This window comes from Manacus candei, unplaced genomic scaffold, assembly GCF_025592945.1.
Source record: "Manacus candei isolate 608988 ecotype Guabito, Panama unplaced genomic scaffold, ASM2559294v1 h1tg000010l, whole genome shotgun sequence".
Lineage (NCBI taxonomy): Eukaryota > Metazoa > Chordata > Aves > Passeriformes > Pipridae > Manacus > Manacus candei.
In genome coordinates, this window is record NW_026138058.1 from 7,722,733 (window position 1) to 7,747,552 (window position 24,820).

The 24,820-nt window shown below is 46.1% G+C and overlaps 2 protein-coding genes across 3 annotated transcripts in view; both read left to right on the forward strand.

Annotated features, from left to right (window-relative positions):
* The window catches only part of LOC127466577 (metalloprotease TIKI1-like), a 67,745-nt gene extending 49,816 nt beyond the window's left edge, over positions 1–17,929 (forward strand). Inside the window, exons 4-6 of one of the 2 annotated variants that reach the window (XM_051777493.1) lie at positions 7,886–7,976; positions 13,714–13,971; positions 16,925–17,929. In XM_051777493.1, the coding sequence (XP_051633453.1) occupies positions 7,886–7,976; positions 13,714–13,971; positions 16,925–17,105 (530 nt within the window). In that variant the 3' untranslated portion in view covers positions 17,106–17,929. The remainder of the gene's footprint in view (positions 1–7,885; positions 7,977–13,713; positions 13,972–16,924) is intronic. The other variant, XM_051777492.1, reaches the window with a different exon arrangement.
* Positions 17,930–18,524: 595 nt separating this feature from the next.
* LOC127466593 (kelch-like protein 10) lies at positions 18,525–24,538 on the forward strand. The gene is made up of 6 exons (XM_051777529.1): positions 18,525–19,397; positions 20,794–20,824; positions 21,802–22,254; positions 22,348–22,962; positions 23,416–23,565; positions 24,078–24,538. Exons 1-6 carry the CDS (start codon positions 19,147–19,149, stop codon positions 24,447–24,449), a joined length of 1,872 nt encoding a protein of 623 aa, XP_051633489.1. The 5' UTR covers positions 18,525–19,146; the 3' UTR covers positions 24,450–24,538.
* Positions 24,539–24,820: the final 282 nt, after the last annotated feature.

Consider the following 24,820-nt stretch of genomic DNA (forward strand, 5'->3'; position numbering starts at 1 on the left):
TCATGAATAAGAAGTACAGAGGGATCTAAAATGCCTCATATCCCTGTGGAAGAAATTAGTGACTTCAGTGAGAGATGCTGGATGATTTGACAACCTCAGAAGCTGGTCCTCTTAATCTTGTAAACACTGGAAAATTCCTTTTTGTCTCAGAGCTATCTTTTTTTGTTGCTCCTGAAAAAAAGTATAATTCTGAGGCTTTAAAGTATAGTGGGTGTTGGCCAGCCACCATTAACACAAAGAAAAGAAGGATGACGGTGAGAACTTCTTCAGCAACTATTTCTTCTGATTACTAAAGGAAATAACAAATATGTTTATTTAGCATTAGTCAGACCATATGGATTCAAACCTCCAGGGACTGACTGGGTTTTTTTTCCCCAGTCTTTACTCCCCACCCCCCACCAAGACCTCCCAGAAAGAAGAATTGTTATGAGCAGATTGATGATCAATATCTGAACTAGTAGTCCAGCTAGCAGCTCCAGATCTGAGTTGTCTTCTTCCTGGTAACTAATTCAACTGATTCTCACTAAACCAAAGGTAGCTCTCAGATGTTTGACGTGACCCAACAACAAGCAGAAGGATTTGGAGATCACTGCAGAAGCATAATTGACCCTGTCTGAGCTGAAGATGGATGTGTAACCTTTAGTCTCAGCCACCTGGTCAAGGAAAAGAGAGCATGCCACTACCAGTGCTTACCTCAGAGTCTGCTGTGGTCCACCAAATGGTTTCCTGCAGCTTCTCTAAGTTTTAAAGGCAGTCCTAGAGATGTGAGAGACTGGTCAGTTGTGTGCCAGCCTTGCATGCCCAGTGCATTGGATGACATGTCTGATGCCTTTTCCCTAGTCCCTTATGTCATGAAATGCTAAAACAAAAAAGGAAAAGATTAGTTTTCCAGGGGAAAGTGGAACTGTGCTGATTCTGAATGGTGTGTTAGGTGGTACTGTTTCCAGGTAGAGCTGTTCACTGTTACTTCTTGAAATTTGCTGCCCCAGCTGGCATTCTTGGATGGGAAATTATGCAAGAGGAACAAGACTTCTTGTCTCTGGGTAAGAAAAGGTTAGAGAAAGGACCTGAGGAGCTGTCAGCAGTGGGTGTGAAAAACAGTCAACAGTGCTGAGCCCGGGATGTCTCTGTCCAGCTTGTGTAGGTGTTTAGATCTGTAAAACTAAACCAAACAAACCCTCCATGGGAATATGAAAGTTGCTCAGGTGAATGTGATAACACTTTGAAATTCAGTGGGCATTCAGAACCCAGCATGGAAACTTTGGACCTGCCATCGGACCTGCCATTTGAGACTGGAGATGAGTGTGCACCAGGAATGTAAATGTATTTATGCCTTATGTAAAAGATTGTAAATGTGTAATGAAAAAGCTCATGAAAAGTCCATAGGAAGCTGAATCCTTGTAGATCCTGGAAGAGGACAAAAAAAAAAAAACAAAGGAGAGAGAGGAAGGGGGAAAAGCTAATGTAGTGATGAAACAGATTTAAAAAACCAGATTAAATTAGTTCTGTGGGGCCATCTCACTTTTCTCTGGGCATAAAGGGCTTGCTGATTGCCTGCTTGCTTCTGTCCCTGGAATGCAGCATTATTTTAGCTTCCTTGTTTAGGAGGAAAGGCCGAGTGCCTGAAGGTGTGCCTGTACCTCTGTAATCTGAGAATGCCAGATACAGCCCAGCAGCTTTGAGAATGTTTTCCTTAGTAGCCTCTTTGAGTCTGCAGAATGCTAATGACAGGGTTTATTAGAACAACAACCCCCAAAGGGCATAGATAATGTTGTGTGGAGGCAGGCCCCACATCCAAAGCCCCAGGGTTCACATGAAGGGCACTACTCTTGACATCTCTTGACACGTGAAATGAAGAAAGCTTTGCATTTCTGCATTAGAGGCGGTAGCCTCTGTTCCACCATATTAGTGCAACCATCAAAATCAGCCAGGCCAAAAAAACTGTGCTGTTTCTGCTCAAGTACCGACAGTCAGGTCACCCTCAGGCTGCCTATCAGTGCTAGGCTTACCCATTGCTGCCTTCACTGGGCAGCTGTAGCAGAAAAACTTTCATCATGTAATGTGTGTTTTAATCTAGTGGTATTTAAAGTCCTTTTATGGAAGGAAGCAGTGGTGTGCAATGGAAGCAGATCCAGTGGCTGTGAGTACTGTAGCTCTGACATGACACTGGTAATTCCTGCCCTTACTGGTAACATGATGCTGGCTGCTAATGTAGTCACCTACATGAGGGTCTGCTTGCCTAATGAACCTGAAGTTTAGCAGTGGAAAGCTCTCAGTAAATGCCAGCACAGAGGGAGCCCCAGTGGGCTACCTGAAGATAAGCTTTCCTCTTAACTCAGTTTTCACAAAATAAGCAGTATGGGGTTGTAAACTTTTATGTTAACTTTTCCATAAATTTGGCCTTACAATTAGCAAAAAACCTTTTCCTAACTTCAGTTTTTGGAGGAGGTTATCAGGAAGTTTGACTTTGCCCAAGGGTAAAAATGGGAAACCTTAGGACCAAAAATACTTAGGTCTTACATTTAAGAGACCTCATTTTTGACAGAACTGGGTAGATAAAAAGTACCTTCTTATCTTTCACAAGAAAAATTCCTTCATTTTTTCTCAGGCAAACTAACTTCAGATGTTCATCTTCTATGGTATTAGACCATTTTTCCTATGTCGTGCCAGGCCTTCATCATCAACTATTTTGAGAAGTTGTATAGTTAAGTTAAATTAGCAAAGCACATTGCTTTTGAAGAAATGGAAGTTGGTTTTTTTCATCCTGAGTGAATGCAGGTTTGAGTCACTTTCTTTAAGTCTCTTCATGTCTAGTGGAAGTTCATGACTGTTCCATGGTCATGCTCACCAGATTTTCCCCTTTGGTTGAGAGCTGTGAAGTTTGATCCACTAAGATTTTGAATTAAAAAAAAAGATTTCCATGAAATCACATCTTTTGAAGACAAACATTTGTCATGGCCTAAGTGGAGTAAAACCTCAGATTCAATGTTTATGGAGCAGTATTTCATTAATATTTCATGCTGTAGGTAATCACAGGAAGGATTACATTTGGAAGTCTTCAGTCTCCTGCACTTAATGGGAATTTGGAAAATCTCTAAGTTGACTTACATTACCACTAGAGGCACCTCACTCCTTCAATTTTTATAATTTCCTTCTTCCTGTAGCACTAAATCTGTCAAGAGTATCATGCTCTTGGTTCTTTGGTTTATATTCTGATACCTGAACTTTTCAAGACTTGGAAATACTGTTAGAAGCAAGATTCTACTGGATCTAGTGTTACATGTTTTACATTTGATAAACTGTTTTAACTGAAATGGCAAATTTGGAATTCCAGGCACTATATGACTGACCTCAGTTTTCCATGTATTGCTTGGGTTATTTAGTGTAGCTGCACAAAATTTCCTCCTCATTCCGGGAGAAGTGAAGTGCAGCCTTGCTATACCTGGGTGAGTGGTGCTCATGCTTGAAAAAAGCATCTTCCTCTTGAGAAGTGCGTACAGAAAGCAAGGGTCTGAAGGACACTCGTTTGTAACTAAGTTGATTACATCACCTCCTTTCCTTCTTCTGCTTTGGATCGTATTAAATATTCTGTCTAGCTTTTTTTACTCCTTAACTTTTACTAACTGGATTAAAATTACTCCATCTTCTGCATCCCAACATGTAGTTTAAAAGCTTTAATTGTGTGTATGTGAGAGGCAAAGTGACGAAGAATGGTAGGAGATGATCGTTGCCATAGGCATTTCTAGGAAGTTTCTAAATAATTTTAAGATCTGTACATTCTTGAAAGTATTTGTTTCAGTGCTCCATAGAATCTCCGGCACCAAAGGTCCGTTTGAGCACTCCCAGTCCAGATAAACATTGAGCTTTATGATGCCCACAGTGGCTAGAATAATTTGTGCCATTTTGTGGTTGCACTGTTATAACCATGTGCTATAGTTGTTCCCACCACATCTTGGAGGTCAGTAGTCCAGATTGGGTTTCCTAACAAACAGTTTGGTGTCTTTATATGCATGTTCAGTGATTCATTGTCTGGGGATGTTTGTAAATAGTGAGGTCCTGACATGTTTCTGGGGCAGATGGGAAGTGCCATCTTTCTACTAAGGAAAACATAGAATTATGTATGCTTGTGGGTTTCCTTTTACATGAAAAGGAGAGAAGGTCAAGGAACTTTGTTTATCTTCTTGGAATAGTCAATTTAGTTGAAATTCAGAGAGGAAAGTAATTTTGAACAGTCTTACAGAATCAATTTCTATGAAAACTAAAACAGAAACGGAACTTCAGTTTTGCAATACTTCCTTGTTCCTTTCCTTAGATGCAGAAAATTATCAGCCTCACAATGGCTTAAATTTGGGTTCAGGAACCTCTGCTGAAACCCACAGTCCTGGCATGGTTATCTAGACAAAAGCACCTGTGAATGCACTGGCAGTAAAAGCTGCAAGCAGGAGACATATGTTTCAGGGCAATAGTGGTAGCCTGTGTTCTGCAGGAATGTGTATTGCTACTGTGGAAGGTCAGGAGTGCACAGTGTGTGTCCGAGTGCGTGGCCAAGTCTGCAAGTGCGTGCTGGTCAAACAGCATTGTTCCTCAGGCATATCGCCTGTTTGTGGTCCCTGCATGCCACCTCCTTTCAGTGCAGATTAAAGGCTGGGGTCTTATTTACTCTCCAGTAGAGTGCATGGCTGAGCTGGTGCACACAACAGCTTCTTAGTTTCTCTTTGAGCTTGAACACAGAAGAATAGAGATTCATGGCTCCCCACCCCCTGCCAGAGTAAATTGACCTCTTGGAGGCATCTCTTCACCTAGTGGTGTGAGGACAATGCAGGGCTGCGTACAGAAAGAAAAGAGCAGGCTTTCTGATGGGACAGAGCCCAAGGCTTTTCTTTTGGGAGGCATTCAAGTGTGTGAGGCTAAAATAGAAAACAGGTGAAAGAGGCCTACTCCCTGTGATGTGACTTTCATCTAAGTCTCCCTTGCAGCAATAGCTGCTTGATCTCAAACTTTGGAGACTGAATCTTTCTCATGTTTCTTCCAGTTGGTTTTGGCTGTCTGATCTCTTTTTGTGATGGTCCCTAGAAAAGAGGTAAAAGCCCTGACTCTAGGGAGGTTCCTGCTGGGGCCCTGTACCTCAATCTCTCACCTTTCTCCCTCTTTTAATTTTTTATCTTGTTTGGTTGAACCTGTAGGTCCTCTGGGCCCCGGACAAGCTCTGTCTCATGGGGCACACGTGGCCCACCTTTTGGATAACAAACACTGCATCTCCTAACCTTTCTTGTACCTAGCCTGATTGTTCACATCCTGTGAACAATCTAATATCACATGTTTGTATTTGTACACATCTGTTTTACACCTATTTATTCATTTGGTCAGTTCTCTTTTGCAGAGTATTAACACACCATTTTTCCTTCACATGCAGACATAGCTCATTGCCTTGGCAACAATGAGCAAAGCACTCTGTGAAGGTATGTACACATGACTGGGATAAAAAAGATAGTCTTATCACTGCATTAAATTAAAAAGAAGGAGCCCAGCTTCAGGAAATCACTCAAGCAGGCTGACTGATTGAAATGGGATTCATCCATGTGCTACAGTAATTTCCTATATATCAGTCTAAATCACTGCTCTGAGCAAAGGTGACTGAAGATTGATAAGGGAGTAGTGTGTTTAATGGTGTGATGCGTGCAACTATTCAGTAGTTCACTCTTGAAATGTATGAGACTGTAACATCTTAAACTGGCTTGAGGAAAATTATTTTCACACCATAGATTGCCCTACAGATTGCTTATCCTTATGCCTTGTCCCTTTCCTCTTGAAAGACTTGGATTAGGAAAATATGAGTTCAGAGCCTTGACACTGCTTTTCACTTCCGAAGATGGGACTCAATTCCCCCAGCATTGCCTGCACCATGCGAATACCTAGTCTGAACTTGCCCCCATCCCCTGTCAATACAGAGGCATTTCTCTAAAAGTCTTTCCTACATCACTGTCAGTTACAAGGGACAGATCATCTTTTGGAAGCCACCCCTTCTTCTGCTGTGTGGAGGAGCAGTTGTTCCCTCTCCTCTTCCTTTTGCACACACTTCTCCTCTGTGTTAAAGGTGAGAGACAGAAAGTAGATCTGGCATCTTATACCTAGTGTTTGTTTTCTGATGGCTGATTTTACTCATTAACAATATTTGATTACGCTCATTACTGTTCCCTGCTGCATCTGGTCTTTTTGCTGACATGAGGGAATTCTCAGTTAGAGAATTTCTGGGGCTGAACTATTCAGCAAGAAACAGATATCAACAGTATTAGGTTAGGTTCACGTAACAGCACATCAGCTTTACTCCTTCTGAAGACAAAATATAAGCTGAGGAGCTGAGGAAAAAATCCAATTACTAGGGGAGAAAATATGGTACCCATGGGTGTGCATTGCAGTGCTTGGTTAAAAGGTTTCATTTGAGCTAGATTGGTTTGTGTTCTTAGGTTCTGGGGGAAAGTTCATCTTCATAAATATCTGTGCTCAGATGATACCATCATGATACTGTCATGCCTGAAGCTGGTAGTTCATGAGCACTTTGCTATTGTGGCATGAGAAAGTGGAATTTTGTGCTCGAATTCACTGAACCAATTTTGGAGTGAAAAGTCAGGAGTTCATTATGTTTAGTCTCCTAATAATCTCACCACTCTTGGAATTCTCTTTATAACTTCCTGCTTTCCCTGGCTACTATGATAATTCTGGTGGTTTTATTGCCATGTATTTATGAACAATCTTAGCAGAGAACAGTTTGTCAAGTTTAGCACTGCTTGCATCTGCAGAAGCAAGGGATCACTCTAATAAGTAATTTGCTCAAGGCTAATTTTAATTAATGCAGGCTGTTAAATGAAAAAATGTTTCATGAAAGCTAGAACTATGAGGGACTGTGCAAGGCCTTTGTTCTCCATCTGCTTCTCAGCAGCCTGGTCTGATGAGGTGTGAAAGTGACAGTGGAAGACATTCTGTGTGCAGAGCATACAGTCCTTACAGCATTACTCCTGCACCCTTTGAGCAGTCATATATGCACTATGATGCCAAAAGATGGTCTTATGGCCAAATTATGGCCACCACATCTCTCTGAAAATGGAGTGGAGATGTAAATCACAGAATTAGGGCAGAACTATCTAAGTATTTTCAAAACTTTTGTCAACATGACTGAAGTCAGGTTCCTGACCCCAGTGGCATATACAGAGGAATGAAAGGGGTTGACCTAAGTCATTGGTTTTCAGAGTTATTTTTTGTTCTCTACAGTTGGATGGTTTTTAATAATTAAAAAATTGTTAGTGATAACTGAACAACTGCTGGAGAGTGTTGAAATGTGGCCATATTCTGACCTATTTTTGTGTCACCAGCAACTGTAGGCTCAGTGCTGCTCTTGAACAGCGATGTCAGAACTTTATCACTTGTTCCCACAACATAAGCCACAATGGCCTGATAATCACAGAATCATAGAATCAATTAGGTTGGAAAAGACCCCTGAAATCATCAAGTCCAACCTTTGGCTGGACACCACCGTGTCAATCAGATCACAGCACTAAGTGCCACGTCCAGTCTTTCCTTAAACACCTTCAGGAATGGTGACTCTACCACCTCCCTGGACAGCCCACTGTGCAATAACCTGGGGAACCAGAGGAACTGCAATCACATCTGCATTTTAGAAAGGCAGAATGTAGTATTTGAAGTGACCTTGGGAAAGTTCAGCAATCACTCATTAGATATCCTGTGTTTCTGGTGCATGCTGGTCGGGAGAGAGAAAGCCCTGCCTCCCCTGAGTGTGGCACACCTCCTGTGATGAGGAAGGACTTTGTTGTTCTTCTCCTTCTTTCTGTGTGCTTGTTGAGTTCTGATGTAATTTTTCTTTTAACTGCAGGTCACTTCATGGGCAACAACGCAGTGATTGATGTTTTGAGGAGAGAAGGGTACGAGGTAGAACACACTCCAGCTGGACAAGCCATCAACAAGTAATGCATGCTTTCACCTAGCTGAGCAGCCATTGAGGGCTGGGTTTGTAAACAATCATGAAGAAGCAGTGGCAGAAGGAACTATACCTAACACTCAACTAGGCTCCTTCTCTCCTTCCCAGAAGTTTGCTTTTCTCTTCCATGAGCTAGTTTGGAAACAAGATTTTGTTTACTTTTTTTTTTTGTGGTTTGTTTGCGTTATTTTTGGTTTTATGTTTGTTTGGGTTTTTTTTTAATTGAAATAACATTTTCCTCCTCTGTAAGTTTGAACTCTTAAATGAAAAGCACAGACTATGCATGCTTGGTACATCAGATCTGGATGCTGTCTCATACCACATAAGGCTTTCACACTTCTTCCTCCCTTTTATGTGTTTGAGTGCCCTGCCTTTTACTGTCCTTCTTTTACACCACTATTTTTCATTTTTTCTGATTACTCTCTGTCAGCCTGGAATCTGAATGCCCAGAGTCTACCCAGTCTCTTTGCAAGCTGTGCTCATGACTGATTGCTCTCATGTCCCCTGCTCTCTTCTGCATTTTTAAGCCAAGGTACTTGTTGTTCTGGTTCATCCTGTCCTTTGGGATATACCCTTACTGCCTCTTTTATCTCTCACTGGATGCTTTTATCCATCTCCATGGTTTCAGTAACTACAGATGCCAGATAATCTCCTCCTCCACTCTCTGCTGAGAATTACATGTGCTTTTGAGTCACCTCTTCCTGGAATTCTTGCCACCAGCTTAGGATCTGCAATCCTTGTCTCCCCCTTCTCCAGAATCTTACCAAATACGTGTCTGTCAGCTATGCCCACTCCTCCTTGTAGTCACTGCTAAAAGACCACAATGGAGAAAAGGTTTGGTCCCAATTATGGTGCTGTTTTCTTTTTACCTTCTGTGCCAAGCATGCTGTTCCTCTCTGTTTACATCTCTGTTCCTCCTCCCCCACAATTCTGATATGATGCTCTCAGACAGGACCATCAGCTTTTGTGCAGAGAGCACAGAGAAGAGTCTTGGTCTGTGCCAAGGGCTCCACAGATGTGGTACAAAATAATAGATATTTTTCTCATACTCTTGTTACTTCACCTTTCTCTTTACATCACTTTTGCTGCTGTCTAAAACCATAAGATTCAAACTCTGGCAGATCATATTTTTGTGATGATTCTTGGCATGGACATATATCATTAACTCTATGTGCACTGAAAAAAACTGAGCCAAGACTTATCCCCACTCATATATGAATGCCAGCCTCTAACCCTGTTGCCACCAATGGGCAGGTGGTCTGATAAGGAGAAGGCCCCTGTGCTTAAGTATAAGACTTATTGATTCTGTAACACTTGAATCATTCTAGAAACTCCAGTGTATCATTGTTTGAAGGATTTATTAAAACAAACAAACAAACAAGAAAACCAAACAGTTTGCATTGATATTCTCGTGTTGGTTTTCTCACTTTTAGCTTAGGTATTCCTAAAAACTGCTGTAGCAGCTTCTTAAAGCTTAAAGAAAGACAGCTTAATAGGTACTTCAGAATAAACAAGATCTGATACTTCTCTGTAAAGATGTGGTTGTAAAGAAATCAAAGGCAGACAATTATGGAAAGGAGGGATAGATTTTAACTCATCAGGAAGTTTGGTATCAAGAACACTTGGGGTAGCTGGCACCCAATTCTCTGACTACATCATGGGAGTTCATTGTCCAGCCAGTGAGTCTTGTGCCTTTGAAAGCCCTCAGTTTGGCATGAGTTGCATCTTAAACCTCTCATTGGAACTACTGGACAGAACATCTTTCCTGGAGTCTTGATATTGAAGCTGACCGAATAAGCTACAGAAGATGGCACTTCACTATTAATGTTTCTGGATGACTTGGAAATATATTTAAAAATATGAAATATGTTTCAAGAAAAAAGAAAAGAGTATATGACATGGGGGAAAGACCTGTGGCAAGCATGTGTCAGAGTTCTAGGAACTGGATAGAGGATTTCCCTTGATTGCTATCCTGGGCTTGTTCTAGGAGAAATAACAGGGCAGTCTGTGACAGTAAACCCAGTCTAGCCACATAAGTGTGGAACCATATCCAGCCATTGTCCTAGACAGCAGTGCTGCACACAGTCCAGACAGTGCCTGTGGACTGTTTTACCATACAAAATTGAGAGAGGAAAAAAATGTCAAGTAGTTGAACTGAGACAGAGAATTCAAGCAACTGTTCTGGTGTTGGATACAGTGGGGCTGAGATGTTGTAAAACACAAGAAGAAGGAAGTCTGCAGTTGTCTCCCTTCCCTGCAACATGACATTGTGCAGTAGCAGCACAGTCTGCTGCTTCCTGTGCTCTGGCTAAACAAAAAGTCTCTTGTGAGGTATCTTGTAGATATCTGTATGTAGGAACCAAGAAAGATACAGGATTGTTATACTTGTTTTCCTGTAGCAGGCAAATGACTGTGTGCAGTAACACAATTTCACCTTTAGACAGGGCTGCCTGAGGTGTGCTGGCCATTTGCAGGGGAAATGGGATGGGATGAATGCCCCTGGTGGAGGCAAAAGGGTTCCTTCTCCCTGCTGTCTCCAAAGCAGGGAAGGCAAAAGAGGTTCTCCAACAAGGCAGCAGTGCAAAAGACGGTTTATGAATGGTACCACAAGTTCAATTAAGCTCCTTCTGGTTTTAAATGTTGTTCCTGACTTTGGAATGCATTTATATATTGTAAAACAGTCATCACAATCACAGCCATAATTAAGGTGCTTCCTGACTCCTCCCTTAGCTGCTGTGCTGGGAGAAGGAACTGGCCTGGGGGAGGAAGGACATCCTTCTGCATCTGTGTGCCTTTTCCACTGGTTGCTTATTCGGTCCCTGGATGAACTGCCTGCAGGAAGTGTTGCAAAGGAGGTTATGTACATGGGTGTCTAATAATACTGTCTGAGGCTGCATCTACCACAACAAATGGCTGGCCATGCAGGATGCAGCTCATCCTGTACCTGTAGCAGTGCTGAGCTCCAGCATGATACGGCCATGAGTTCTGTGGGGATGGCTGCAGACAGCATGGCACTCTAGTCTACAGTGGAGCAGGGGTGCCCACTCCTCTCCCTGCTGTGACTTAGACAATTAAAGAACAAACACAGTGAAGAGAAGATGGGGAAAAGGGAATCCTAGGCAGAGGGCCTTCAACCAGATCAAATCAGGTGAGCGGAGACAGCTAGTGGGGGATCACTCTGTAAGGTGGAGTTAAAGTGCAGGTGATGTGAGGCAGCTGAAGAGGAGAGCTGAAGGGTTGTGATAGTTCAGAGGTGATAAAGTGTGACAGAGTGTGACAATCTCAAGGATTTTGAAAGAGATTGATAGCCTAAGGCCTATTCTGCATCAGTCTCTGTCAAATAAACTTTACCATGTGACCAGTCTATGATTTTCCTGGCAGGAAATAAGACAAATTATCTTTGTTTTCCATCTGCTCTTGCTTTCATGTTTCAGTCTACAATTTTATTCCTCCTTCTCCAGGAAGGACTCTTTTCATTCACCATCAAATAAACGTGCACCCAGTGATGGGCTAGCTTGAAAACTGCAGCCATCCTGAAACATGTCCCTTTTTGACCTCCTCCTTTTTGTGCCACTGGAAGCTGGAAAGAGAACACAGTTCTGAGAAGATTTCAGTTTTTAAAGCCAGGTTTCTTGCCGATGGTCTGTGGTTTTGTTATGGTTTAACCCCAGCCAGCAGCCAAGCCCCGCTCAGCTGCTTGCTCACTCTCCCACCAGAGGGACTAGGGAGAGAATTGAAAGGGAAAAAGCCAGAAAACTCATGGCTTGAGATAAAGACAGTTTAATGGGGAAAGCAAAAGCCACACACACCAGCAAAGCAAAACAAGGAATTAATTCACTGCTTCCTGTAGGCAGGCAGGTGTTCAGCCAGCTCCAGGAGAGCTGGGCCCCATCATATGTAATGGTTACTGGGGAAGGCAAACACCATCACTCCAAATGCCCCACCTTCCTCTTTCTTCCCCACAGCTCTATATACTGATCATGATTTCATATGGTATGGAATATCCCTGTGGTCAGTTTGGGTCACCTGTCCCAGCTGTGTCTCCTCCCAACCTCCCTGTCAGCGTGGCAGCATGAAAAGCGGAAAAGGCCCTGGATCTCTTCTAGCCCCACCCAGCAACAACAAAAACATCTCTATCAACCCTGTGTTCAGCAGAAACCCAATACATAGCCCTGTACTAGCCACTATGAAGAAACTTAACTCTACCCCAGCTGAAACCAACACAGGTTTTCTGTTACCATTCTGAATTTCAGTCCAAGCCAGTCTCCAATTTAATCTTCTTACAGAAGACTGTTGGATTTCTTCTCTTCTCTTTACATAGCCATAAAGATCAGTCAGATATTCCTGTTGGGTTCTCTGTGCACTCAGAATGGATTGAGCTTGTAGGTTTGCCCAAGATGCTCATAAAGAAGAGGGCAAATTGCTTTGTTCCAGACAATGAGAAGTGTGGGCCAGCAAAGCTGTGAGTGAATAGAGATGTTGTTTGCTCTAAGTATAAAGAAGCAGAGCTTCAGTAATTAGCATGGAGCTGATTGTTGGCTTTTTCAGTTTATCACCTTTGCAGGAAGCTGCGTAGCCATAGGCCCCCATCAGATACTGGAATGTTGCTGTGAGGTCTCCATGCAACCTTCTCTTCTCCAGCCATGTTAGCTGTCACCAATCACCTCTTTGTTTTCCATGTGCCTTAGCATAGTTTCTAGAAGAATCTGCTCTGCTATCTTGCATGGCACAGAGGTGAGACTGACTGGTCTGTAGTTCCCTGGGTCTTCTGCTTTCTGCTTTTTAAAAACGAAAGTTATATTTCCTTTTTTCCAGTCCTCAGGAACTTCACCTAACTACCACAATTTTTCAGAAACTGGATAGTGGCTCAACAACTTCATCTGCCTGCTCTCTCAGGACATGCAGATGAATCTCATCAGGTCCCACAGACTTGTGCAAATCCAGATTCCTTAGATGGTCTTGAACCTGATGCTCTCTTACAGTGAGCTTGGGGTCTTCATTCTCCGAGTCTTTCCTGACTTCAGTGGTATGCCTGGGGCCCTTGCTGTTGAAGAATGAGGCACAGAAGTTGTTGAGAACCTCAGCCTTCTCTTTGTCCAGGGTAGCCAGGTCTCCCATTACCATTAATGGTATCTTGAGCTATTCCCTTCAAAGACAGTAATTTTGCAAGATGCATTTCTGTAGCCATGACCACAATCTGCTTTTTAGCTACCAGTGAGAGTTGTTGATCCAGGACTGGCTTCATCACTTAGTGGGCTTTAGTCATTTTGTCTCTGCCACTTCCCCAGAGTTACTTGGCTCTGGGTAGGAAATGCTGAAAGGGATAATCTGGTCTGTGTTCTGCAGTACAGCAGAGGATGTGTAGTAGACCAAAGGAGCGAGGTTTGACCTTCTCTGATTTTGAGGGTGATTCCATTTTTGTCTCTTTCTAAGTAGGTAAACTTATTACCAAGAGTTATTCTGCCCTGAGCCAGATTGCATTCTTTCCTCAGATCCAGATTGCCGCTTTTCCAAAGCTTTTTTTTTTTTGTTAAAGAGAACTATTTTGATCAGAATATTGACTTAAGAAAGAAGGGGCAGAAATATAAGGCAGGGAAATGAGCATCCAGCCAATATGTCAGGGAGAAACGCCTATTTTATATACATGTGCCTTGATAGTATCTGTATCATGATTTTGCCTCAAAGCCCTTTCAAATGTTGTCTGTGTTCCCTCTTTCTTCCAGCCAAAAATCTCCCAAAACCTTGTTAGCCTTTTCATCATCACACAGTCCCTATGCCACGTCCCAGGAGCTCCCACTGCCATTGCACCCCCAGAAGGAGGAGGAGGAGAAGGAAGAGTTCCTGCCTCACCTGCTACTGCCTGACAGCATCGATGTGCTGGATAAGGTAGACAGAAAGTACAAAAAGAAGAAGAAGAAGCAGCAGCAGAAGAAACGCAGATTGCGACAGTTTAACGACCTCTGGGTTCGCCTTGAAGAAAGGTAGTTCAGGGCTGGGGAGGGGGGATGGTTTGTCATGCAGAATGGGCTTTACTTAGACTGTTTAATTTGATCCACCGAACCTCTGCTGGGGCTAGATACACCCTGAGGATGGGATCTGACCTTCTCCCTCACCATGATTCTTTCTGAAAACTTTACACAAGACTGCTTGTGCTTAAAGTGACAAAATAGCTTTTTTTTTTTCCTCCCCATGGTTAGGTTTGTGAAAAATGAGGCCCAAAACAAGTGGAAGCCTTGTCTAGATCATTTTGCACTGGAATGATCTAGAGGAATTGTGAGTGTATGGCAGTCCTCTCTATCACAGAAGGGTGGGTCCAGTGGTAGTTGGTACAGGTCAAAGTCTTGGGCTGTTATCCAAGAACTGCTGCATGTGTGGAAACTGTCATACCTGACATATGTACTCCTTGCATTTGGACAATATTCATGCAGTATTTCCAGTCTCCGTATTCTTCCAGTCTCAAAAAGCACAACAGCCTAGTGGATGATGGAGTTGATATAAAAAACTGAGTGTGCTGTGGGGCAAAGGTCCACACATAACCCTTAGTTATGTGTTATACAGAAGAGCTTACTTACCTGCAAGTACTACAGCAGCCTGCAAAAAAAAAAAAAAACCAGCTTTTCCCTCACTACCTATACTTGGGCCTGTGGCTGATGTATACCTTAATGTTTCCCTCCTGTCAGATAACCTTGCATCATTTACTTTCTATTAATGCAGTTGCTATCAGCTGATTGCAAATGGGTTTTGGGAGTTTCTGTTCATAGACTGTTTAGTTGAAATGGTAAGGACTGACTGCCTTAAGCTCCCCCCTGCCTCTGCTGTGACATGTTCAGGTTTTCACGTGCAGTTTTTCCCACAAAGCTCAGGGAAGTCAGTGGGCAGTGACTGTGAGATACGTGTGCACTTGCAGTATCAGTGCCTTCAGAAGATGAGGGAAGATGGGAAGATGTGCTACTGGGATTAAATTGGAGGTACATTAAGGCTACATACTGTTTTGCAAGTACTGCTAGGCAGTAGTGCAGCAAAAGCAAAGCTAATACGGCAGCTTAGGAAACTGCTGCACAAATATGAGAGCAGCAAATGCCATTTTTCTTTCTTTTCTTTCAGAATGTTTCCTTTCTTCCCCTGCTAATTAAGTCATCCTTTGCGCTAGAAACTTATCCAGATGCTAGGTGACAGATTAATTTTAGGGGTGAGCCCTTAGTAGCAGAGAGCTTGAACGTCTGGACGTGGAGCTGTTGCATGACAGTACTGGGAAAGACAAGCGATGCCTGGGAGATTGCCGAGGGAAAGCGGCTGCCAGTCGGGCACAAAGCCCGTCCGTGCGCTGGGTTTCTGTAAAGCAGGGGTTGTCTCCGCTCTCTCTGCCCAGGCTCCCGGGCAGGCGTGGGATGAGCTGACAGCCCCACCTCGTGGAGCAGCCGCGTCTGTTCCCGCGGAGATCCAACACCTCTGGGCTCAGCCTGGCTCGTGTGCAGGGCACGTCTCGCTGGGAGTCTCAGCCCTTGCTCTAACCGTTCCTCGGGGTGCTCAGGCACAGGTTCTTTTTGCCAGGGCATTCACAGCTTTCAGGTTTGCAGTTGGACTCGATGATCTTAAAGGTCTTTTCCAACCCAAATGGTTCTGCGATTCCTTCTGTCAGCCTGAAAATGTGAAAGGTGCAGCTCAAGGGATTTTAATACAGTCTTGTAGTGGGCTTGGCAGAATGGCTTTGGTTTGTGCCCCTGTACGCATTAGCTGCCAGTTGTACTTCTTTGATGTGCTGCCAGCTGGCTTCACTCCAGCTATTGTTCAAATCTTCAGGGGAACCCTTCGGGTAAGGAAGAGTAAATGTTTTTAAAAAGGATACTAATTGCCTTCAGTTTCCCAAAGCATATTTTTGCTTAATGGGCCAAAATAAGACAAGAATGATGAACAGCAGCTGGTGCAGCAGCTTTTGTATTTGCCAGGTGGACTTGCTTTTAGTTTCATCCAAATTTGTCTTCAGGTTCCACAGAGCACCAGGAGGCCCTGGGATTTATGTCAGCCCTACAGCTATGGGATCAAGTATTGCTTTCAGTCCATTGCCAAGGAGAACAACACCAGTGTTGCATGTGACCCTTCTGACTCTCGGCTTGCTGCAGTATGTGCTCTCCCCCAGTTCGGGACAGTTCACATTAGCAACCTACAGCACAGAGTTTTCTCTCCTCTGTCATGTATTGCCATAATGGGAATTCAGCACCATGTGGGCTCTGATTCAGTTCTTGTTTATCACCACGTCAGAGTACTCACTTTCATGGGAAATACTCTGGAATGTGGTGATTTTTCCTGGTGACTCTAGGACGTGCTTCTGGATGTGACTTTTCCTCTCCTTAAAGTATGACATGCAATCTCTTTGTAATTCATGACCTGTGGAAGTATAAAAACAAGTTTGGTCCACACTAAGATGCATGAAGCATGGCTGAGGAAGATGTACTCAGTTGAGAAAGGATATCTCACTCCAGCAACACTCCTCTGCAACAATGCTTGTATTGTTCTTATATATTTACTGCTTAGCTGAAAGGCACTAGGAATATGGTCATCTTACCCTCCTGACTGATTGTGGGAGCAATGGGCAGGCTGGGTAGACCTGAGACAGGGCAGGTATTTTCCTGGTGTTTTCACCCTCCTCAATCTCTCTTGCTTGTTGCTCTTCAAGACTACTCCGTAGTTCAGCCGGGTAGCACCCTCGTCCTTGTGGGCTGGCACGGGAGCTGCCCACGCTTGTGAGGAAGGGACAAGACAGCACTCTGCCATTGGGAGACAAAGACTTTTGGTGAGAGTGTAACTTGTACAAGAGACCATTCCCGTGAACCCAGAAGACTAACAGTGGGGAACAGAGACTGACCACCTCCTGCTCTGTGGCTGTTGGGCAGTTCTGGGCTGGGTCTGGACTGATGTTCTTCTCTTGCCTTGCAGTGCTACCGACCATCCTCCCCGGATCCGCATCATTAATGGCTACATCACGGTGGAATCCCAGCCCCGGGGCCACGGGCGGTCCAGCCACACCCGCACAGACGCCAGCAGTGCTCACCAGCGTTCCCGTTCTCTCTTCCTTCCGCTGCTGGCTTTGACTTTGCACATGATAATGCTGCACTGAAACACAGGGGGACCCAAGTTGCAGGGCTGTTGCCTTAAAAATAAATAAATAATAAAAAAAGAAACCTACGTGAAAAAATGAAATAGAAGACTCTGGGTGGTTCACCCGTTCTTTGGGGTGTTCTTAAACTGCCTTCTTTTCCTGAGTCTGGATGATTAACACTATTAACTGGTTTGACCTACCCAATACAGGAGAAGATATTTTGATGAAAGTGTTATTTATCCTTCTCTTGCAGAAGAATGATTTCATGTTATCCCATAATGCTTTGGGGAGATTATAATGTTGCTATAACATAGCTGTTGTTTAGCTATATGAGCCCAACTAAATTACAATTTTTTCACCTTCAGTGCCTTGTAAGAAGATTTACATACCACTGACCTGTTTATTAGAACGTATTTTGGTCATATGAGCACAGCTGCGAAAGAGAGGTTGATATTTTATGTCTCTACTTCGTAATGTTTTTATGTCTTGCCTGTTAGGGCTCCAGATTACATATAATGGTTCATGACAACACCTTCTACAATAGAATAAAACAGTGAAGACTTGTGAACAGAATATTTCTGCTGTCTGTTTGGTGCTGTGTAAGATGGGTACACCTCAATCTCCAATGACCAGACAAGACTTGAAAGTGCTGCTCACGCTCCCACCCCGGCGCTATTATCAGCACCGAATGGCTCCATCCTGCCTGGGCGGAGGAGGGGTTTGGGGAGTGGGGCACGGTTTGAGCTTCATAACCGGGAGCCAAAAGGACCGTCCGGGGACCCGAGCCACCAGCCCCGTCCTCCGTCTCCTCTGGGGCTTCTCCCCTCCGCCCGCACACCGCGCCGCAGCCGGGGGGGCGAGGAAGGGCCAGCTGAGACAAGGACGGAGCGTGAGCGATGCACCCCCTGCCCCGCCGGGGCCGGTACCTGCAGCTTGGCCACCCCCTGCTCCCGGAGGGTCCGGAGGATCCCCCGCACGCGCTCGGGCTGCCGGATCCGGACCGTGGCTTTCTCCAGCTCGGGCACCTGCGGGCAGAGCAGAGACCCCGCTCGGTGCCGCCCTGGTGGGACCGAGGACCCTCCAGCGCCCTCCTGGCCGCGCTCCCCCGCCCAGCCCCGGGGCCGCCGCTGCCCCAGCCCGGGCTCCCGGCCCGCGGACCCCGCTCACCATCGCTCCCGCTCCGCTCCCGCGGGCCGCGCAGCTGCGGGGCGGGGCCGGGGGGACGGGACTGGAACGGGGCCGCGGGGCCGGGGGGGACTCGGGGCGTGCTCGGGGTAGGGGGTGCGGGGGGACCCCCTGTGTCCCGCCTGCGCCTCCCCCGGCGCCCGCAGCAGCGCGGGGCGGGACCGGCGGCTTCGTTTCTGCCGCAGCGAGCGGGGAGGGCGAAGCAGAAAGGAAAGATTCCAATAAAGAAGCCGCGGGCAAGGGCGCCCGGCACTGAACCGCCCCGCAGCGCCGGGGACGCGGAGTCGCGGAACCCTGTGCGGGAAATGCCCGCAGAGAACCGTCCCCCAGCACTGCCAAGGCCACCACTAACCCATGTCCCCAAGAGCCACACGGCTTTTAAACCTGTACAGGGATGAGGACGCCACGGCTGCTGCCCTGGGCAGCTGTGCCAGGGCTGGACAGCCCTTTTGGGGAAAAAACTTTCCCAATATCCAACCTAAACCTCCCCTGGCACACCTCGAGTGACAAATCAGGGGCAGTGTGTGCGACTTCAGCACTGACAGGAGCTGGGCTGTGCCTCAGCTTCCTCCTGGGTGAGGTGGCACAAGACACTTCAGCAGCAGTCAGTGCCCACCTTTCGGGACTTTTACACTCTGGCAAAATAATACTGAGGATTATTTATTATTATTAATTATTCTTATGCTGGGGGATCACACAGACGATTTTGCTCCAAGCAACCATTAACATTGTGCAGGCCTGGGGTTCAGCATAACCAGGGCCGAGGGGAAGTGAAGGCGCCGGGCAACCAGGGAATGTTGGGCCTGGGTCACCCTTGTGGTTGTGATGTCATCACGGGTCGCAATCCAGAGCCAGCGCGTGGGTTCAGCGCTGGATGTTTGCAGGCAACACCAGTGTTCCACACGCGTCGGATAGGTCCACTGCCTCTGACTCCAACGTGGGGGATAGCTCCACACCCACCAGACAGTCATCCTCCAACATGGAAAGGGAGATGAGCGAAGGGAATTGCAGCATCTCCAACGAGCTCCGCCTTGAAGGGAGACCCTGTGATGTGATCATAAGCATAGATGGAATGGAATTCAAGGCTCACAAGCAAATCCTCTCTTGTTGCAGTGTCTACTTCGGGTCAGTACTGGAAACACAAGGATTTATTTACAAAGGCCTGGAGTGACAGGACAAGGGGTAATGGCATCACACTGACAGAGGTTTATATTAGATAGTTGGAAAAAATTCCTCCCTGTGAGCCAGGTGAGGTCTTGGCACAGGTTGCCCAGAGAAGCTGTGACTGCCCCATCTCTGGAAGTGTCCAAGGCCAGGTTGGATGGGGCTTGGAGCAACCTGGTCTAGTGGAAGGAGTTCCTACCCATGGCAGGGGTTGGAATGGGATAATCCTTAAGGTCCCCTCCAACCCAGGCCATTTTGCGATTTTATGAGGGCCGTTCACCCCGGTGCTCCCTGTCCCCAGCCAGAGGCTGTATCTCCTTTTTCAAACAACCAGCAAGTAAAACATTAATTAATAAACTATGGGGCCTCCCAGCAGGGCTCCTGCCAGTGCCTAAACTGTTGTCCTGGGAGTTCGGGAAACACAGGGGACCCAAGGTGTTACAATCTGCTTAAATATTGCAGAAAGACCTTTTAGATTCGAATGTTCCCTTGAGCAAAATTAAAACTCATACAAGTTATCTGTTGAGACCAAAACTGTTTTATTAATTGCTAAGAGATGCAAAGAGAAGGAGGAAAAAATAAGAAAAGGTGAGAAAATGCTAAGATTAATTTTTAGGAGCAAAGAAAAAGATTACCACCAACAAACTACCTTTTCGTCCAAGCTTATTTATGGAGGGGGAGGGGGGAAGAGGGAGAGAAAGAAGCAGTTTTGCCCCTTTTTTTTCTGTAGTCTCTGCCGATTTCGGTGTGATGTTATCTCTTTAGCTGCAGGGGGTCTGAAATGCAGCCAGGATGTTGGCTTCTCCGCAGCTCACGCTGTCACTCACACCGGCCCTGTCTCAGGCTTGTGCAGAGGCCTCGATCCTGCTGTACCTCTCAGAAATAGGGTTAGGGTGGAAAAACACATGCAGGAAGCACGGTGGGTCCTGGTCCACTCCCAGAGAGCAGGGGTCTAGCTTCGGACAGCCAGCTTCCAGGCGGTAGAAGGAAAGGCGAGGGTGAGGCGGAGGGCGAGTTAGCAGTTATAGCCAACTCTCCCATTCCTCGTTCCCTGATTTTCCCAAATTTCTCTTCAGCTTTTCTAGTGTTCAAAGGAGGTAGTCTATGGTGTTTTGGCACGTAGCCCTGTTCAGATGTTCACAGAGATATGATAACTGTGAACAATACCAGGATCTTTTGGCAGGAAAACTCCTGTGGGAAGACTCTGGTGAGAACTTTTGGTGGAAAGCTGACACAGAAGTTTTGGTAGGAAGTTTTTGACAGGCAGAAACAATGGTGAAACATAATTTTTGGCATTTGTATGTTATCTGTCTGTTACACAAGGACAGGATTTAATGCAGCAGTGCTGTGTTTTCAGGACTCTGTTTAACAACTGTGCAGACAAGATGGTGTAAGGGGGGTACTTTTGAATTAGATGATCAATGGAGCATAGAGGTGTGAGAATGGAATCATATTAGGATGTGAAACCAGCTAGAGTATGGTACAATGTAACTTCATGGCACAAGCTAATTGTAAGGTCCATTGTGCTTTTTAGCAAGTCAGCCTGATATCCCCTATTATCAGAGCTGAGTTCTTCCTTGGTTTTGCTACATATTGCAAGATAGATACATCTACCCTTGAAACACAATGGTAGAGGTCATACATAGGGGTGAGAAAGATGATGATGGGAGGAAGATTATGTGGGCAGGGGTCGCTCGCCCCTTGCCCTACAAGTAGGGCATGCGCAGACTGTTGCCATGAGGTAATGATCAGGCGGTGTTTGGCTGCCATTCAGGCATCACCTTATACTGGGTACTGGCCCTACGTAGTGTAATGTGGAACTGATAAAAATGGGGTGTCAGAGCTGCTGAGTTGAGCGATACTCATCCTACCACCGAGACTGTGTTGCTCCGCGGGGACGCCCGCTAAGCATGGGTACCGACCAGCTGCTGCAGATCCTGACAGCCCTGGCCTGTCTGTGTGGGTAAGCACAGTTTATTGATAGGAAGCAACTGAGAGAACAAACTTTTTAATATCCTTTTGGTGTTCCTTTAATTCCCCTTTTATGTTTATAGTATTTTTTCCTTTAGTTTCCCTTTTTACTAACCAATGTCGTGTTATCCATAATATTGTGTTAAGATCCTTTTTTGGTATCCCTTTTTCACTAGTTAATACTGTATTAAATGCTGTTCGTAGTATTTGTTTTAATGCCACCCGATAAGATAGTTATTTTGTATCCTTTTTTTTTCTTTTTAGTTTTTAATTCCTCTTGCTAAGTTTATTACTATTATTATTATTCTCACTGTAATAAAAGATATTTTGTGTGCTTGAGTATTTTTTGGCACTTGTCTTTATTCTGGACATGTATCCGAACGTACTGCTACAGATGGTCTATCAAATCCCCGGTGTTTCAGCTGAAATTATGGGTCTCATCATCAATTACGCCTACACTGGGACAGTACCGATCACGGAGGACAACGTTGAGAGTTTGCTGGTTGCTGCAGACCAGTTCAACTTCATGGACATTGTCAACCTGTGCTGCGAGTTCCTCATTTCTAGGCTGTGCTTTGAGAACTGCATTGGCATCTGCAGGTTCACTGACTATTACTACTGCCCCGACCTGCGCGCAGCCGCATGTGTGTACATCCTGCACCACTTTGAGGAGGTGTCCCAGGTGTCCGAGGAGTTCCTAGACCTCTCTGCTGAGGAGCTGGCACACATCATCGAGAAGGACGAGCTCAACGTGAAGAGAGAAGAAGCCGTGTTTGAGGCTGTGCTGAGGTGGATCGCTCACGACCCGCAGAACAGGAGGCAGTACATCGCCTGCTTGCTGAGCAAGGTGGGTGCAGCACAGCTTTGAAGCTGTCCCCAAAGGCTGCCGAGGGGGAAACCATCAGCATTAGTATTCTAACCTCTTCCTTGCATGTTCCAGGTTCGACTGGCACTCCTACCGTCTGACTACTTCATGAACAACGTCAAAGCTCACGAGTACGTGAAGGACAATGCCGGGTGCAAAGATATCATCAGTGCCCTGTCAGAAATCTACGACCTGAACTCAGATGGCCAGAGCGCCTCAGCCAACGCCAACCCACTCACCCGGCCGCGCCTGCCCTACCCCATCCTCTTTGCCATCGGGGGCTGGAGCGGGGGCAGCGCCACCAGCACCATCGAGACCTACGACGGCCGCACCGACAAGTGGCTGAACATCCCCTGGGAGCAAGAGAGCCCTGTTACCTACCACGGCTCGGTGTATTTGAAAGGCTACGTCTACGTCATCGGCGGATTTGATGGCACAGATTATTTAGACATTGTCAAGCGGTTTGACCCACTCCAGAAGGCGTGGCAGCAGGTGGCACCCATACACTCACGGCGCCGCTATGTCAGCGTCACCGTCGTGGACAACTTCATCTACGCCATGGGAGGGTTTGACGGGTACATAGAGCTCAACACAGCGGAGCGCTATGACCCAGACACCGACCAGTGGACCCTTGTCACCCCCATGCACGAGCAGAGGAGCGACGCCAACGCGACCACGCTGAATGGAAAGGTAAATGGACGGGGAGAGGATGGAGAGTTGCAACATGAAGAAAGTTCACATAAACCTTCACTGGATTTGTAACAATTCATTAAATCCTGGACCTAGAGATATAAAACAGCATCTCCCTCGTGTGGCAGAGATGTGACCAGGAGTGTGAAAACTCTTCTGGAGCTGCTGCCCCCCAGCAGCCCACCTGGTGCCCACCAGCCCTTTTCCTGGCCAAAGGTACAATACCAGACCTGTCTGCTTCATGCAGCTTGGGAAATTAAGGGTCTAAATCCTGCTGGCTTCAACTCCCTGTAGTGCTGCTACTTCAAACTCAGGATGACATTCTCATTCCCCTCCTAAAACAAAACAAGACACCCCAAAAATCCAGCCACACCACTCATTTTCTCTCCAACAGACTGTCTCACCAATGGTCTAACTGCTCCCCAGGCACTTTCCTCTCTCTCCTGTCTCCAGGTGTACATCTGTGGTGGCTTTGATGGTGATCAGTGCCTGAGCTCAGCTGAAGTGTTTGACCCTGCCACAAACCAGTGGTCCCTGATCGCCCCGATGAGCAGCAGGAGGAGAGGGCTTGGGGTGATGGGGTACGGGAACCAGGTGTACGCGGTAAGGGCCACCACCACCCTGCACTGCAGGCTTTTGCATGGCTGCAGTTCCCACAACACCAGGCTGGCCATGTGTTTATGTGAGGTTTAGGGAAGTCAGAACCAGAACAGTTGATGGACTTACCAAGAATGTTATCACCCATCGCACGCTTTTTGGTAAGAAAAAGATGTGGGCAATGTTTAAGCAGCTGCAGCAAACAACTTATCTTCTGCCACTACCAACAGCATCAGCAGCACACAGCAGGGCTTGGGCCTGTTCATTCATTGTTTATCTTCTCCATGGACTGCATCCAAGCCCTGGAGAACTGTCAAATCTGACAGCTGCACACAGTGCCTTGGGAAGCTCCCGAGGGAACAGACTGCAATAAGCAAGTGCCATGTTCTGAAATCCTGTGCTCTCCACCATGCTCAGACCACCGCCAGGGAGGCAGGAGCAGCTCCCATCTCACTGGTGCGTGACAGGATCTGGCTGAGGGAAGGCCCCTTTCAACTCTGTCCCTTTGGCATTCACAGGTTGGAGGGTTTGATGAAAACAGCTGGCACCAGACCGTGGAAGCGTATAACCCCGTCACCAATGACTGGCACGCCGTGCCCTCCATGCTAAACCCACGCAGCAACTTTGGCATCGAGGTGATGGACGGCCTGTTGTTCGTGGTCGGGGGCTTTAACGGGTCCAGCAGCACCGTGGCTACCGAGTTCTACAAGGAGGACACCAACGAGTGGTACAACGCCCACAGCATGGGCATCACCCGCGGCGCCGTCAGCTGCTGCGTGGTGCCAGGGCTCTCCAGCGTCATGGAGTACATCGCCAGGCCACACTGCTACCGGCACAACACCTCCATGGACATCTCGTTCAGCACTTCAACTCGGAGCACCTCGTTGTAAATAGTTCCCCCTTAGCTAAGTCTTGTGATCAGCCATCACTGGCTGCTCCTGTAAACAGTCCTGCTGAGCTAATAAAGTCTTCTGAGCATCCCACCATTGGATACCTGTGTAAATAGTTCTCTTTAGCTAGTAAAGTCTCTAGAGCAGGAAGGGGAGCAAGTTTTCTGCTGAGTTCATTGCCCAGACTTCCCAAATTGTTGGAATCCCTTCACTGCCTGCGTGAAATGGACATGTTGTTGACTGCTGAATGTAAGAAGTGTGGAAGTCATAATGAATTGTTTTCTATGTTTGCATAGCACACCCTCTTGTGATCACACTCATTTTGTGAGCAACATATCCCTCCCTCCTCTTAGGGGAGTTTCATTGCCTGG

Bases quoted from the DNA above. Each gene is read 5' to 3' on its own strand.
- LOC127466593 (XM_051777529.1), top strand. From the start codon at position 19,147: ATGTTTGCAGGCAACACCAGTGTTCCACACGCGTCGGATAGGTCCACT. The intron at 19,398-20,793 runs GTCAGTACTGGA...CTGTGTTTTCAG, and splicing joins TGTTGCAGTGTCTACTTCGG to GACTCTGTTTAACAACTGTG. The intron at 22,255-22,347 runs GTGGGTGCAGCA...TGCATGTTCCAG, and splicing joins TCGCCTGCTTGCTGAGCAAG to GTTCGACTGGCACTCCTACC.